The 13,489-nt window shown below is 40.6% G+C and overlaps 1 protein-coding gene across 1 annotated transcript; it reads right to left on the reverse strand.

Annotated features, from left to right (window-relative positions):
- Window positions 1-630: 630 nt before the first annotated feature.
- Window positions 631-12,287, reverse strand: LOC145437479 (pancreatic triacylglycerol lipase-like). Its single transcript, XM_080314735.1, has 8 exons — window positions 12,163-12,287; window positions 9,760-9,889; window positions 8,612-8,747; window positions 5,767-5,916; window positions 4,658-4,781; window positions 4,384-4,593; window positions 3,051-3,216; window positions 631-831 (listed from the first exon to the last, which is right to left on the reverse strand). The coding sequence occupies exons 1-8, from the start codon at window positions 12,221-12,223 to the stop codon at window positions 741-743; spliced, it is 1,068 nt and encodes a 355-aa protein (XP_080170861.1). The 5' UTR covers window positions 12,224-12,287; the 3' UTR covers window positions 631-740.
- Window positions 12,288-13,489: the final 1,202 nt, after the last annotated feature.

Below are 13,489 nucleotides of genomic sequence, written 5' to 3' on the forward strand. Positions count from 1 at the left end.
ATTCGTATCGGACGCCGAGCAAGAAGAACCGGAAATGCTAATAATTTGACGGTATAGCCAACAACTATATACTTGGTAATGTTGGTAATGTTTTCCTAACGCAGGCCATCATTGGTGTTTTTTTTCAAGGGGATCAGAGAGTCCATCCTGCAAACGTAGGAGAGCTTTGTTGGCTCCACCTCTGTAGATATGTGACTCTCACATGTCATACCCGAACGAGAAAACTCCACCCACTCCATCCCTATCTCTTACGCAAGTCTTTTATCTGGGCTGCTCAACGCTGACCTCATTGTGTTAATGCAGGGTAATACTGAACATTAATGAAAGTCATTTTGTGGCGTAATGACCTTAATCGACGAAAAGCACAAGTGCCGTATGTGCGAAATTAACACACATACATAAGTCGAAACTTCAACAGAGCTTATGACTTTAAGTATCAGGTATCATAATATCCCTTCCAAGTTGGTGTGGAGTATTTTCTTACTTAACTCAAGTAAATCGTCATTCCAAATCCCTAATCAAAACCGCATATATGAGAATATAATCCAACGTAAAATACTTGTCTCTACTATAAAAATTTGAGGCAAACTCGTCGACAATCTCTTTGAGTTATCATTAGCTGAATGAACCTTGTTTCGTTTCGAATATATGATTTTATTCCAAGGTCTGTGATTGCACCTGTCGTAATTGTAGATTGATTATGATATAGATGTATACACTGCCAAGTGCCAAGCGGAGCCTTAAGTTTCTGCATACGGTGATTTACTGCCCGTAGTCAAGTAATACTTGACATTTTCCTTAGAAGAATCTGCATTCTCGTTGGCGTAGTATCTGCAATGAAGGATAAGTACATTAGACTACAATTCGGGCTATATATCTACATCAAATATATATATTTTCAATTCATCTCCACTAAATCTGTTTACTTTCAGTTTCGGCTAGTGGTGGGATGACTCATGCCATGACTTGGCTCAAGTCACTATCCTAGAATTACGTGAGTCCAGTCGGATTCGAGATATGCGAAATCTGACATAACTCGTGCCTCGGAGACAAATTTTCGCATCAATTTTCAGGTCATTGAATTCACAAGGCATTCTGATCCTCTCAGCTACACTGGGAAGTGACCGGTGACCGCGTTATTAATTTTGAGCCTTTTTGTACTGGATTCCATTAAAGTTTGCGCTATTGTTTATTCGATCAGCAGCGATATCTCATACAAAACAGCTATAATGTGCACGTAGCTGCCGTCATAATGGTCTTGACTGGAAATGCATAACTTCAGTTAATAAGTAGGGGAGATGTGGTACCGATGGATCACTGGAACCGAAAATACTTTGAAAATTCTCTGTGATCATTTCATGATTGCACTCCGTGAACTTCTCCACAATTGCATGCTGGCAAAATCTTTCCTCACATACAAAAAAATTAAACGTCCGCGGGCAATGGGGTCTCTCACAGATGATTTTTGTTTTAGGGGGTGTAAACTAAATTTAGGTCGACATATACATTTTTCTTTGTAACCTTCAACACGAACAAACTAGCAATCATTTTTATTGTGAAGTGTAGGGCTTGTATCAGGCTATATAATGGCACCTATTATTTTTTCAGTACTTTCCTTGAGTGGACTTTTTTTCGATTTATGTATAAAATTCGTAGGGTGGGGACCGATGATACAATAGCCAAATCAAGCAAAATAATCAAGCATACTAATCACGAAACAAATGAAACATGCCTACATATAGAAAATCTTTATGTAATAATTGCATATGATGTTTTATCGCTATAACGAGGTATGTGGAAGTCACCCTGTCGATTTTCAGGCAATATGTATGTACCCTCAAATTTGTAAGTCCGAGCCTAAATCGAAACGTGATTTTATGACAACATTTGAGTTAATATTTATTCTATTTGTTGACAGTTGCGACCAAACATTCTTCTTTGGCTTGCTCTAGCTTAGATTATAATACTGAGAAAGAAAAGTAGTCACATTCGAGTTTTTTAAGGTATATGTGTCATAGGTCCCCGGGTCGTGTGTCATTGGACCCACCGGGTGGGGACCGATGACACGTTCGAGCAACAAATTTTGAACGTATTTTTTGAGAAGACGGATATTCATGTATATGTGCGCGATAGGTAGAGCTTGTATCAAAGTGCGGAGCCAGCAAAAGATCTGCTGTTTTCGGCTGAACATTTCAGGGTTAGCAATCATTTTCCGATTTTTGATCCATCGGTACCACATCTCGACTATCGTTTTTGTGGAATCTGCTGAGGATCGCAAAGTTGTATTTCTGCGTATCACGTATGTCTGAATTCATCTTGGGAGATATGTGATATTGCATGCAGCATTGTATGACACGTCACTTGCTTTAACCTACTCCTATAGTATTTAGCAGTAGCGCGTAACCTGTGAGCAGTATTATCAGAAGCTTACACAACTAATCCATGGCTTATTCCAGTTTTGAAGAAGCACGTTGCCCAATTTGACAACTCCATATATTCATAATGCATATGTATCGGCAACCGTACACCAATTTGAATGACTTAAACTGAAAATATTTTGTGTCCTGAAATCGACTCGAAATAGGAAAGTTTTGAGATAACTCGAATTGACTCGAGTCACTTCCAAAATTTGTGTGACTTGAGCTGTGACTTTTGAAGAGATTGAAAATTACTTGACTCAAGTCAAATTCTGGTTGTCTATAAGCGACTTGCGACTTGGATGACAGTGACAATCTCCCAACACTGGTTTGGGCTATTTGTTTATAATTGGCAGATCAAGTTTACGCGGACGATATGGCCATATTCAAATCCCTTCAGTTATGATCTATCGTGAAGGCAAGTAATTTTTAAATTGCCTCATGAGGTGGAATATTACATCGCATATGCGATTTAAACAGCTACAATTATCGAAAACTATCTGATAGTAAAGGAAACTAATTGTAGCCGACGAATAATTATCATACAAAGTAAAATCATGAAATATATGACTTTTGAAAGTTTTGAAACTTCAACTGAAATCGAGGTGTGTGTCCTTGCTCCTTGTAACTTACCCCATTGCAGGACATCCTCCTAATGGGCAGTTGGGGCACGATCCCTGTTGATACGCCGCGTAACTGCTGCATTTATATCCTTTCATCGGTTTGTTTGAATTCACTATCGAATCGATATAAAGCTCGTGGACACGGGAATGACTGCATGAGATTTTCCACCACGCACCTGTGAATGTAACTCGTTCTGTTGTGCATCCAATCTCTCACGTCGGCTTAAGCCGTTCACTTTTCATCTTGAGCCTAATTTTAGTTGGCAATTTAAATTTAAACAAACGATGTGGTATATTGCCTATAGAGAAGCAGTGTTGGGATGACTCGAGTCAACTTTTTCATATGACTTGACTTGACTCGGAGCTTCAAAAATGTACATTGACTCGTGACTCGGAGCAAAATTTACGAGTCAATTCAAGTCATCAAGTAAACGATTTTGAATAAATCACTGTATCTTGTGTATGTTCGGATTGTTCGAGATACCCCTGTGTCACTTGTGAGGGCAACCATAGTCATTAACTGATTCTACGTTACACTATCATCCATTGTTAGATCATAAATAAATTGACCGCAAACTAAACGATCACAGCTTACGTTGTCAAAGTAGTAGTAGAAGAAGATTAATCTAAATAGCAATGTGTCTCTGTTTCTTAGACGGCTCGATGGTTACGTTGCGCAGTGCTCACATTTACCAACCCTCTTGTATGATTTAAATCGAACAATTATGGTTTGTGCGTTTAAATTCTCACGGATGTGTAGATTGGTAATGTAGTCTATTGTGGCATATCAATTTGTTTCAACTTCTTGAAGCTTCGTATTAGGTCCCATATTTTGGTTGATATTAACTGACTGTATCATGTCGCTGTACAATTACTCACGTATTTTATTACCAGTACTTCGTGTGCGGGAGGGATACAACGTCTTTTTGCATGTATATTTAACTAGATATCCGTTATTTGATTCAAGATAAATGATAAATTAATCCGTCTTTCACGCAGCTAGCAAAATTTAATGACTTTGAATCATCACTCATACTTCGAAAATTCAATTTGACTTGAATTGTGACTTGACTCGTGACTTGACTTGACTTGACTCGACTTGACTCGACTTGACTCGAGTCACCTCCAAAAAACGAGTGACTTGACTTGACTCGAGTCATCTTTGAAGATTGATTGACTTGACTTGACTCGAGTCAAAATCTGCAATGACTCGAGATGACTCGTGACTCGAAGGTAGTGACTTGATCCCAACACCATAGTGGATAATATCTGTAACATGCTCATCCATATTATATGTGATCCGTATATGGATGAAATATTTCAAAACTGCCAAGGAAGCGTACCCTCATCAAATTCACTACCAGGACAACCGGGTTGATCCTTGCCACCATTAGGATAAAAATCCACGTGTCCAACAGGCTCATAAATCCCAAATCCAAGTTCAAGTATAGGATCGCTGTCAGTGTGTATGGCATCAACGAAGAGAGCATCAGTAGGATCAAGCCTTACAATCGGATCGGTGCCTTCGAAGTACGGTCCAGCGGCGTCCATACCTATACAGAATTTCTGCGTAACAACGTATACCCTGAATATCATATATTTTATGATTGCGTAAACCTGATATTCTTCCTAACGAGAGCCCGGGATTCGCTGATAACCATTGACCGGCATATCCGCCTGTATGTCCTCCGAGGCTATGGCCTATGATGTGGAAATCTCCCGGGTTAGCCCGATTGTTTTCCTGAAATTTTGGGATGATGCATTATCGTGATGGTAGCCACACTTTTTTCAAATATGTGAATGCGTAGTAAAGTGTGAAAATGTGAATCCCCTTTCTGAATTGGTGAATTGCTGTCGGTGGCTATAGTATTGCTTCTAAGCATCAAAGTATCAAAAACAATCAAAATATCGAAGGAACAATGTGAAAGGATACGTGGAAATCTTAGCGTTGGTATTATTTAAAAGAACCCTAAAACATCGTGACTATTATACAGCGATAAAATGAGGCTACTCTCCACTGCATCCACATATGCTAGGGTTACCATACGTCCTCTTTAAAGAGGATTTGTCCTGTTTTTTGAATTTTTTGAAAGTGTCCTCGGAGGACGCCCAAAGGTCCTCTTTTTTGAGATTTTGTCCTCTTTTTTTGAGATTTTGTCCTCTTTTGAGTAAATATAGGGCAAAATTGGACTGAGCTACAGGGAATCTGCGCTGAAGTAACGCACCGGCGCCTATTGCGAGAGCTGAGCCGAAAAGTTTACCTTTTTTAGTTAATCAACTGTTAATGTGAAAGGAAAACTGTATTTTCGGAGCTTAGCGAGAAAGTTGACCTTTTTTTAGTCAACCGAACACGAAGTGCAAAGCATTTACCATTTTGTCAGGATTTTCCTCCGGTATTGCGAAAACTTTGAAAAAGTGTCCTATTTTCAGATTTCCAAAATATGGTAACCCTAACATATGCCTACACTACTGAGATATAGCAGGGTGATCCAATCCCTCCAATTAAGGCCGCACGGGGACCAAGAGTAGAATAATTATTCTCAGTAATACTATTATCGATAACATGACAAAATTGCATTGACCTTGAAATACAAAAGTAAGATTTTATGCACGCCTTGAACCCAGTCGGCGCACCACAGTCTAAGAATCCTTTATCTACCCGAAATCGACGGTTGAAGTACTGCAGGCAAACGCAAACACATATCGAACTATAAGAGATACCTTACCTTCATGACTTGGATAAGATACCCGATTTCCGCACCTACTACTCTTGTGTTCGCAGCGGCTTGCCCGTAAATATTCGGATCCGCGCCCTTCTCCCAGTTAACGACAATGATATTCAAATCTTCTCTTTCGAGCAATCGATCTTTCATATTCTACAGAACAGAGTCCCTTTATAGTTGGTAAATTGAGAGCCAACTTCCGTGATGGTACCCCATTCCGCCGTGCGGTTCGTATTGCCATAAAAAAATTTGCCATGAGCTGTTTCGTTTCCGAACCTTACTGGATGTAATGCAGGGGTCGCCAACTCAAAATAGGTCGCGGGCCACTTTTCCAAATTCCTGGAGGCCGCGGGCCGCATGACATCAATATCGATATAAAAGTAGGCAACGCAGTTCAACAACCACGTCTGATAACTCTACGTTATTACAACGCTGTGCTTTCTAACATAGGCGACGGTTATAGTCACCACAAAAGAACTAATATTTTATTGAACAAACACAAATACAACAAAAAGTATCATGATCATCAATGTCATTATATTTTGGACTATGAGCTGTACACGATACCTGACAATGACAACACTCTTTAGCCGCTAAAACAGGGGTGGCCAACATTTTTGTAATTCACGGCCGCATTTCGCGTACTCATGTAGCCTGCGGCCGCATACCGGTGGTTAGTCGTGATAAACTAACTGGGGCCAAATACCCACGTTATCATGTCCATGTCCATTGCCGGTACACTCCGAACTAATCTATATGCACATATCGGCTTACTATGCGCACCAAATCGTTAGTAGTTATGTTGTAAAGAGCCACAGAGAACCAATCTGTAGTCGCGCGAAGCGCGAAAAATTTTTCATGTTCATGAGTGAATTTCGTCAATAAATATTAGTATAGTTTCACATATTACTATTAAATATTTATCCTTTCTCGGCCAATGTGATCAGATTCCCAGATACAGCTGATGCAGGGGGTATCTGCGAAAACTTAAGGTTGTTATTACAAGTGTCGACAGCCGCATAATTTTCCTTCTACTGCTGCAGATTGGCCACCCATGGATTGAAGAATCAATATTGGGGTTAGCTATACACGGTAGGCCTACTTGCTAGACAACTATCTCCTCGTAAAGCATGGTCTTTTGGAGCGCCCGAAGTCGTTTTGCAGGCGTCTCGGTCTTGGCAGTGGTGGGCCATTGCACGTCAAGGCAATATGCCCATTCGTACCAGCAAATTCTTCATCCATGGAATGATATTACCATGCCGAAGCCGTATCAACTAGTGAGTAATAGTGATAGTGGGCACATAGAATGGCTCACTTTGAAAAACAACAGCATTATGTTTCAACTGAAATCAATTTTAGCGTTTCAACATGATTTACTAAGCGTTTTTCTGAATTTTTTTCAAATCAGGTCGTGGGCAACAAAATAGGACCTCGCGGGCCGCATGCGGCCCGCGGGCCGCGTGTTGGAGACCCCTGATGTAATGTGACCAAAAAAGAGAGTGATTTACTAGGCTATAAGCTAGTGGTTCCCAATTTTTTTCAGCTCTTGTGGTACACTGGAAAAAAGCTTTTTCTAACGCTCGCGGCAGACTTACAATAAAAGAAAATTGGCTTTAAGAAGCCATTTTCACGCGCTAATACTTCCTTACACACACATTACAACTTAAACGAGTTTGCATTGTTTACAAATGTACGCACACATTTCGTCGTTACTCCCAAGCAGCAGTTTCTCTCGCATGCTGCTTCTAATTTCAGTCATACCGAAAAGTCAAGTTTAAAGATGACCGTAAAGATGCAAATAATATCATTTTGATTGCTTTTAGGCCGATCATGGAATAGGATTTGAAAGCAGACAGCCAAAATTCATCTGTATTTGTGGTAACAGCGTTTCGTAAAGCAATGAGCTGTTCCTCTTTTTCTGCAGAAAGACTGCTTGATTTAGTGCTTCCAAATATATTAACTACCCATCAAAAGTTGTTAGCAGCACATTCCATAACTTGTAATGTTGCAGGACAAACCGAATTCCTGGCCACATCCGCATGATTAATGAGTTGATTCTAGCTTTGATGCCCAAATATGACGTGGCAACTACTCTACACTGTCGGAAACGGAATAATTTTTTTGATCGTCACATGCGATAATAATTTATGTCGACAAATTTATGATCGACAAATTCTCTGATTCGACTAGGATCCTGTTTCTTCAATTTTGTGGTCCGATGCCGATCCGACTCCCAGGTCGGATTATTGAAATGAACCAGATCCGCGCCGAAAAACTCCGATAATATTAATCAAATGGAATACCTATTTCTAGTAAATCACAAAAACAATAGATGATACGGTACGGGTTCAGGCTGTGTTATATACTAAATATTGCTACAAACGAAACATGACGATAAAAATCCACAGGTTTGTATTGAACACAGATGTGTATCGGAGGCTACTGAAGTTTAGTTGGTAGTTACAACTGTGAGGCTCATCAATAGTCTCAATAGCAATTCTGACCGTGCCAAAAAAGTACGAATCCAGCTCCGTTCCGACTCCGGCCAAAAATGAAAAAAATCCTGCCGAACATCCAGTCCGGCTCTGGTTCATGCCCCGGCTTAGTCGATATAGTATATAGCCCTTGTGTCACCGCGCATGTGACGCATGACCCGCTTTAGAAAATCTGTGTGTTACAGGCATACAGAAGATCTAGATATGCAATAGAAGTTTCGCTGAGATCGTACCAAACTTTAGAGATAGATAACAGTACTGGGGAATTCAGTTCTCGAAGATTTGAATAAATTATAAATTTGATCTCCAACTACATGCATTTAGCCAATTCTTCTTACAGTCAATCGACTCACCAAAACCCACGCCGACTCTCCTGCGGAATTGAAACCGTGTACGAGAACTCGGGTATCTTTGTTATAATTGTAGTTGGAGTTCGTAATCGTCCGTTTATCATTGTAAGACAGGGATTGATGTGTATTCTTGTTACTCCTGTAACGCGGGAATATTATAATATAGCACACATATAGAGTTCAATACGTTGTAACAAAAATCAATTTAAAACACACATGTTCAAAACATTGCCCTTGTTCAAAACATGTAGCTTCATTGTTTTTTTTGTTGTTGTTTTTAGCCATGACGTCACGAAAATTTAATTTTGACTTCACATTTGATTGACATTGACAATGGAAGATGCAGGGTAATTATGGCTCCTTTGTCGAAAAAGGATTCCGAGCCCGGTCTTGAACGGACCTGAAATATCTTCAACCAGGAGTACACCGTCATTCAGCATTTTTACGGTCGGTGGTCATCATCATCAGATCAGCTATTCCAAACCAATGATCTGTATATCTACGTGCTATAACTTTTGAAGCGACGACAATTCGGAGGGTTTTAACCATGGCATAGCGTATACGTCGACTATATCGGGTGCAATTCGTCCGTCAGGTAATACCCCATGTTTTTGAAAAGTATTTACACAATAGTAATAATAATACAACTTTTGAAATTAATAAATTTTTTAAAGGCATTGTTTTAAAGCAATGTTAAAAACTTTTGTTTTAATGCAACCCTATGCTGTAATGCAGCCTAGGGGTGCTCACTGCGGACATTTCAACCTACCGGTAAATCGTGAAGCGTTTTCTGTAGATTACAAGCACCAACAGCAATCATACGTTAAATGGGGCAAACTGGGGGATAATGACAGCAAATTAAGTGGTTTGACGCCAAAGTATACAATATAAACAAACACCATAATTCGCAATAATTATGTACGTGTTATGTGTTAACCTTTTAGTAAGCAGGTGTGGAATTGTGGCAAAATTAGTATGGAACGGGTGCGTAAGCAAGTTGGTATATATTACAGTCACATCGACTCGATCGCGCTCGCCAGACAATAATCATCAATATTGTTTGTGTATCATATATAGAATACTAGATATAACAAAATGCTGTATATGCTACGAGTTATTAACATATAGCCTTCTAAATTTAGTGCCCTTACTGTGTGAATAACCAGAACTCAGTACCGATTTCTTCTGGACTCCACGGTAAATGCGGCACTGGCCTGTATACAACGTCCCAGAATGGTGGTCCGTCGCTGAAACACCCCAAATGGTCGTAGCAGACCGTCCCTGAGGATAATTTATTGCAAACCATTATATTGGATCATCACGAATACAAAATGAGTTCCTTTCCTGATACGCTGGATATTGTGGTTACCTTGATTACATGTTTTCTGATGGATATTGGGGTTACCTTGATTACATGTTTTCTGATTTATTATAAAGCGCGTACCCAAAACCAAAATCAAAAAATCAGTCTGGTACGTCACTTGATAATGCCAAATCGGTGCGTTTTCTTCTAATTGATAATATAATGTACCCGAGGTGGGCTTACAGCAGGGGCGGGCAACATACGGCCCGCGGGCCGGATCCGGCCCGCGACGGGATTTTTTCCGTCCCGCGGACAGTTTTCCGTCTTACATGATAATGTGGCCCGCGGCCCCAGTCTACCGAGATTACCCACTACTTGAATAAACGTCAAATTTTAGTGACTATATGTAATTATATACATGTGGGCGCGGCGTGCGAGAGTGGAGCTTACGCGTAAGTTCGTGGAAGCGAGAAGACTTGCATTATCGGCATTTCCCATACACTCAACCCTAACGAATTCATATCTTGGTAAGTTTGCATTATAGTGTCCTATATGGTGTGGACATGAGCAAATCTCACGGCTCAGTGAAATTGGTCTACGTCACACTTTACATTTGGCTGAAGGCAATTTGACGGTAATTTTTGACCGGCTTGACGTGCATTAAATTTGATAAAACGGGTTTCAATCGAAAGCTACTGATTGCGAAAATATAAAATTCATTGTGCTCGTGGCCTTCGAACTCCCCAAAATCAGCCTCGAATGTTGTATTGTAACGGAGTTTGATATTGTGACGCAGCCATGCCGTATGGGAGCAAGCAACCGCAAACCGCAAGCGTATTCTACAGGGTTAAGAATTTTCACTCTAGTGCGAACTTGCCCCTGAGCTGCTCAGACGGTTGCGCAACAATGGCCAATGCGCTTGCGGTTTGCGCTACTCTTACTTGCTTGCAGACGGCATGGTTGCGTCATAATACCACACGCCGTTACATTGCAGCATTCGAGTCTGATTTGATGGAGGGGGGGGGGTTTCCAGGGTCACGAGCAGAATAAAATTTATATTTTCGCAATCAAGAACGCGATAGCTTTCGATAGATACCCTTTTATCAAATTTCGCGCTCGGCAAGCTGGTCACAAACTACCGTCAAATTGCCTTTAGCCAAATGGAAAGAGTGACGTAGACCAACTTCACTGAACCGTGAGATTTGCTTCTGTCTTCACCATATAGGACACTATGATTCTCAAATCCACATTGTCTTCGTCATTATCGGCGAGAAGTGACTTTGAAGTGACATTGCTGTCGCTAAAATGCATTCATTAAATACGATTTATTCCGTGTATAAAATGGATAACTGGGCGAATAATGTATCGATTCTGCATTCCGGCCCGCAAGTACTTAATTTTCCTATATCCGGCCCGCCGACTGGAGAAGTTGCCCGCCCCTGGATTACAGCCTACCTATACCACATATGTGGCATCAATGTAAAAGCATATGACCACGTGGAATTGCCGAACATGAACAACTAATATTTAAATTGCAGTATATAACTATATGGGTGCGATATGTAGGAATGGTGCGAATATTCAGTTCACGGTTCGGTTTGGTATGTGAACCTCGATATCTCAGAGATTTGCGCTCGCAAATGAACCTTGGAAGGTGGTACACAAGGCTTTCCCAACGCAAGGGTCGGCCAGATTGGCCACCACTATGAAGATTGAAGTGTCGGGTGCATAGAATCAATAGGACCGAAAATTATCCTCCCAGGAGAACTACTAGTGTCCGGTGGTGCTATGTGTTAATAGTACACATTCACATACTCTCATCGCGGGCGAATAACTCATACATCGTTATTTATATTTCGCGTGACACAGAATTTAACGAAACACTTTTTGACTACTTCGATTGGATATAGACAGAAATTGTTCCAAAACACTTACATATACGTTGCTAAAGTCTTGACTGACGGAGGTTGACGAGTTGAGTCTAGATTTTTTATTGGATTATCACCACGTTACCATATTGAATTTCACCATGGATCTGTGATGTTCGTGCGTATTATAAAACTTCTGCTGCTAAAGTCTCGTTATAGGCCTTTATTGTACATGCCCTGAGGAAATGTATTGTTTGGAATTAGCATTACCATCACGTTCCGTAGTAAGTTCGTAGGATCGTCGTTAGTTCGTGTTCACACGAACCCGAACCTTTTAGGGGTTCGCACCATCCCTAGAATGTGCAGACAATGTATCTCAGTACCTGCGCTTATATCTTTCACAAAGGCGAAAAAGCTGAGACACAGCAACACGGTGGAGTACATGTTGAAGTTGTATCCAGGAGCGTTATAGTGTATCTGCTTGAAAAATGAAAGCAATGGTTGAATTTCAAGTCAATTTTGGGCTTTCTGAGTCATTTCTGTCATTTGCATTGTCAAAATATAAATTTGTGCCAGTGTGCCAACTGCGTTAGAATTTTTATCTATGCCAGGTATATAATATGACTTTTCAAAGCTTGTTGACACCTGCTTGCGAAATCTGCTAGTCATTTTTAAATGATCACTGTAGGATATTACAAAATAGTATATTTTGAAGTTAGAAGTGATACACGGTCAAATTTTACGGCATAGAACGAGTATTTTGTTTGCTATATTAGCCCAGTACAACACGAATAGTCGGTGTTCCGTGTTTTCCTCCTTGCCTGCATGATCATTAAATTATATCCAAAGAGCAAATTGAATAATCTATTCTCGAAATAATGTTTCAGAAAACGACTAAACGAACCTTTTGTAGTCACAAGACTGTTTTTCGGGCAGCGTGGGAAGGCCCATATGGCTTTTATTCCAGTAAGGAGCTGTGTTTGAACATAAGCGTTATCCCATGTTTTATGCTGCACCGGTCTTTGAAGAAGCAATGCGCATATCCTGAAATGCTGTAGATAGATCACAGTACCGACGTGTACCGATTACTCTGTGCTATTAACATCGGTGTCTTACTATTCGAGGAATATCGGAGATACACCCACTTACAGCGAGGAGCATTTGAAATCGGTATCATCATATTAATCGTTATAATCGGCGGTGCTATTTTTATCCGCCCAAGACACACAATGTAAAATGCGATATAATGAATAGATAATATAGGTTACCGAAATGACTAACTGCGGTCACACAGCCTATAACTCACCATGTAACGGTGGTCGGTCTTCATCTTTCTTGTTTTAGACTTCCCCCTTCCCCTCTCTCGCTCTCTCTCTCTCTCTCTCTCTCTCTCTCTCTCTCTCTCCCTCCATTCTTTACCTTGATCTGGCCTTTCTCTCGGCTTTTTAGTAAGAATTATGTGAGCACAGCAACATGTAGGGGAGAAGACAAGGCGCGGCTAATTTTCGCTTCACACATGTTGTAGAACACCGCTCACGCAGATGAGATGGCGTGAAGTAACCTGGATAAACCTCCAAGTCTTAGGAAGAGATTCTGGAATCGACCTCTTTCGGTATCTGACTCGCAACCAGTCGGTGTTGTAGTGATGCGGTCTACAGATCTATGATCAGATCGGAAGATGGATATCAGGCGTACTTTACTTCAAGTAAA

The sequence above is a fragment of the Botryllus schlosseri genome, chromosome 4 (assembly GCF_051294905.1).
Source record: "Botryllus schlosseri isolate E-star chromosome 4, Bs_hap1, whole genome shotgun sequence".
Taxonomy (NCBI): Eukaryota; Metazoa; Chordata; class Ascidiacea; order Stolidobranchia; family Styelidae; genus Botryllus; species Botryllus schlosseri.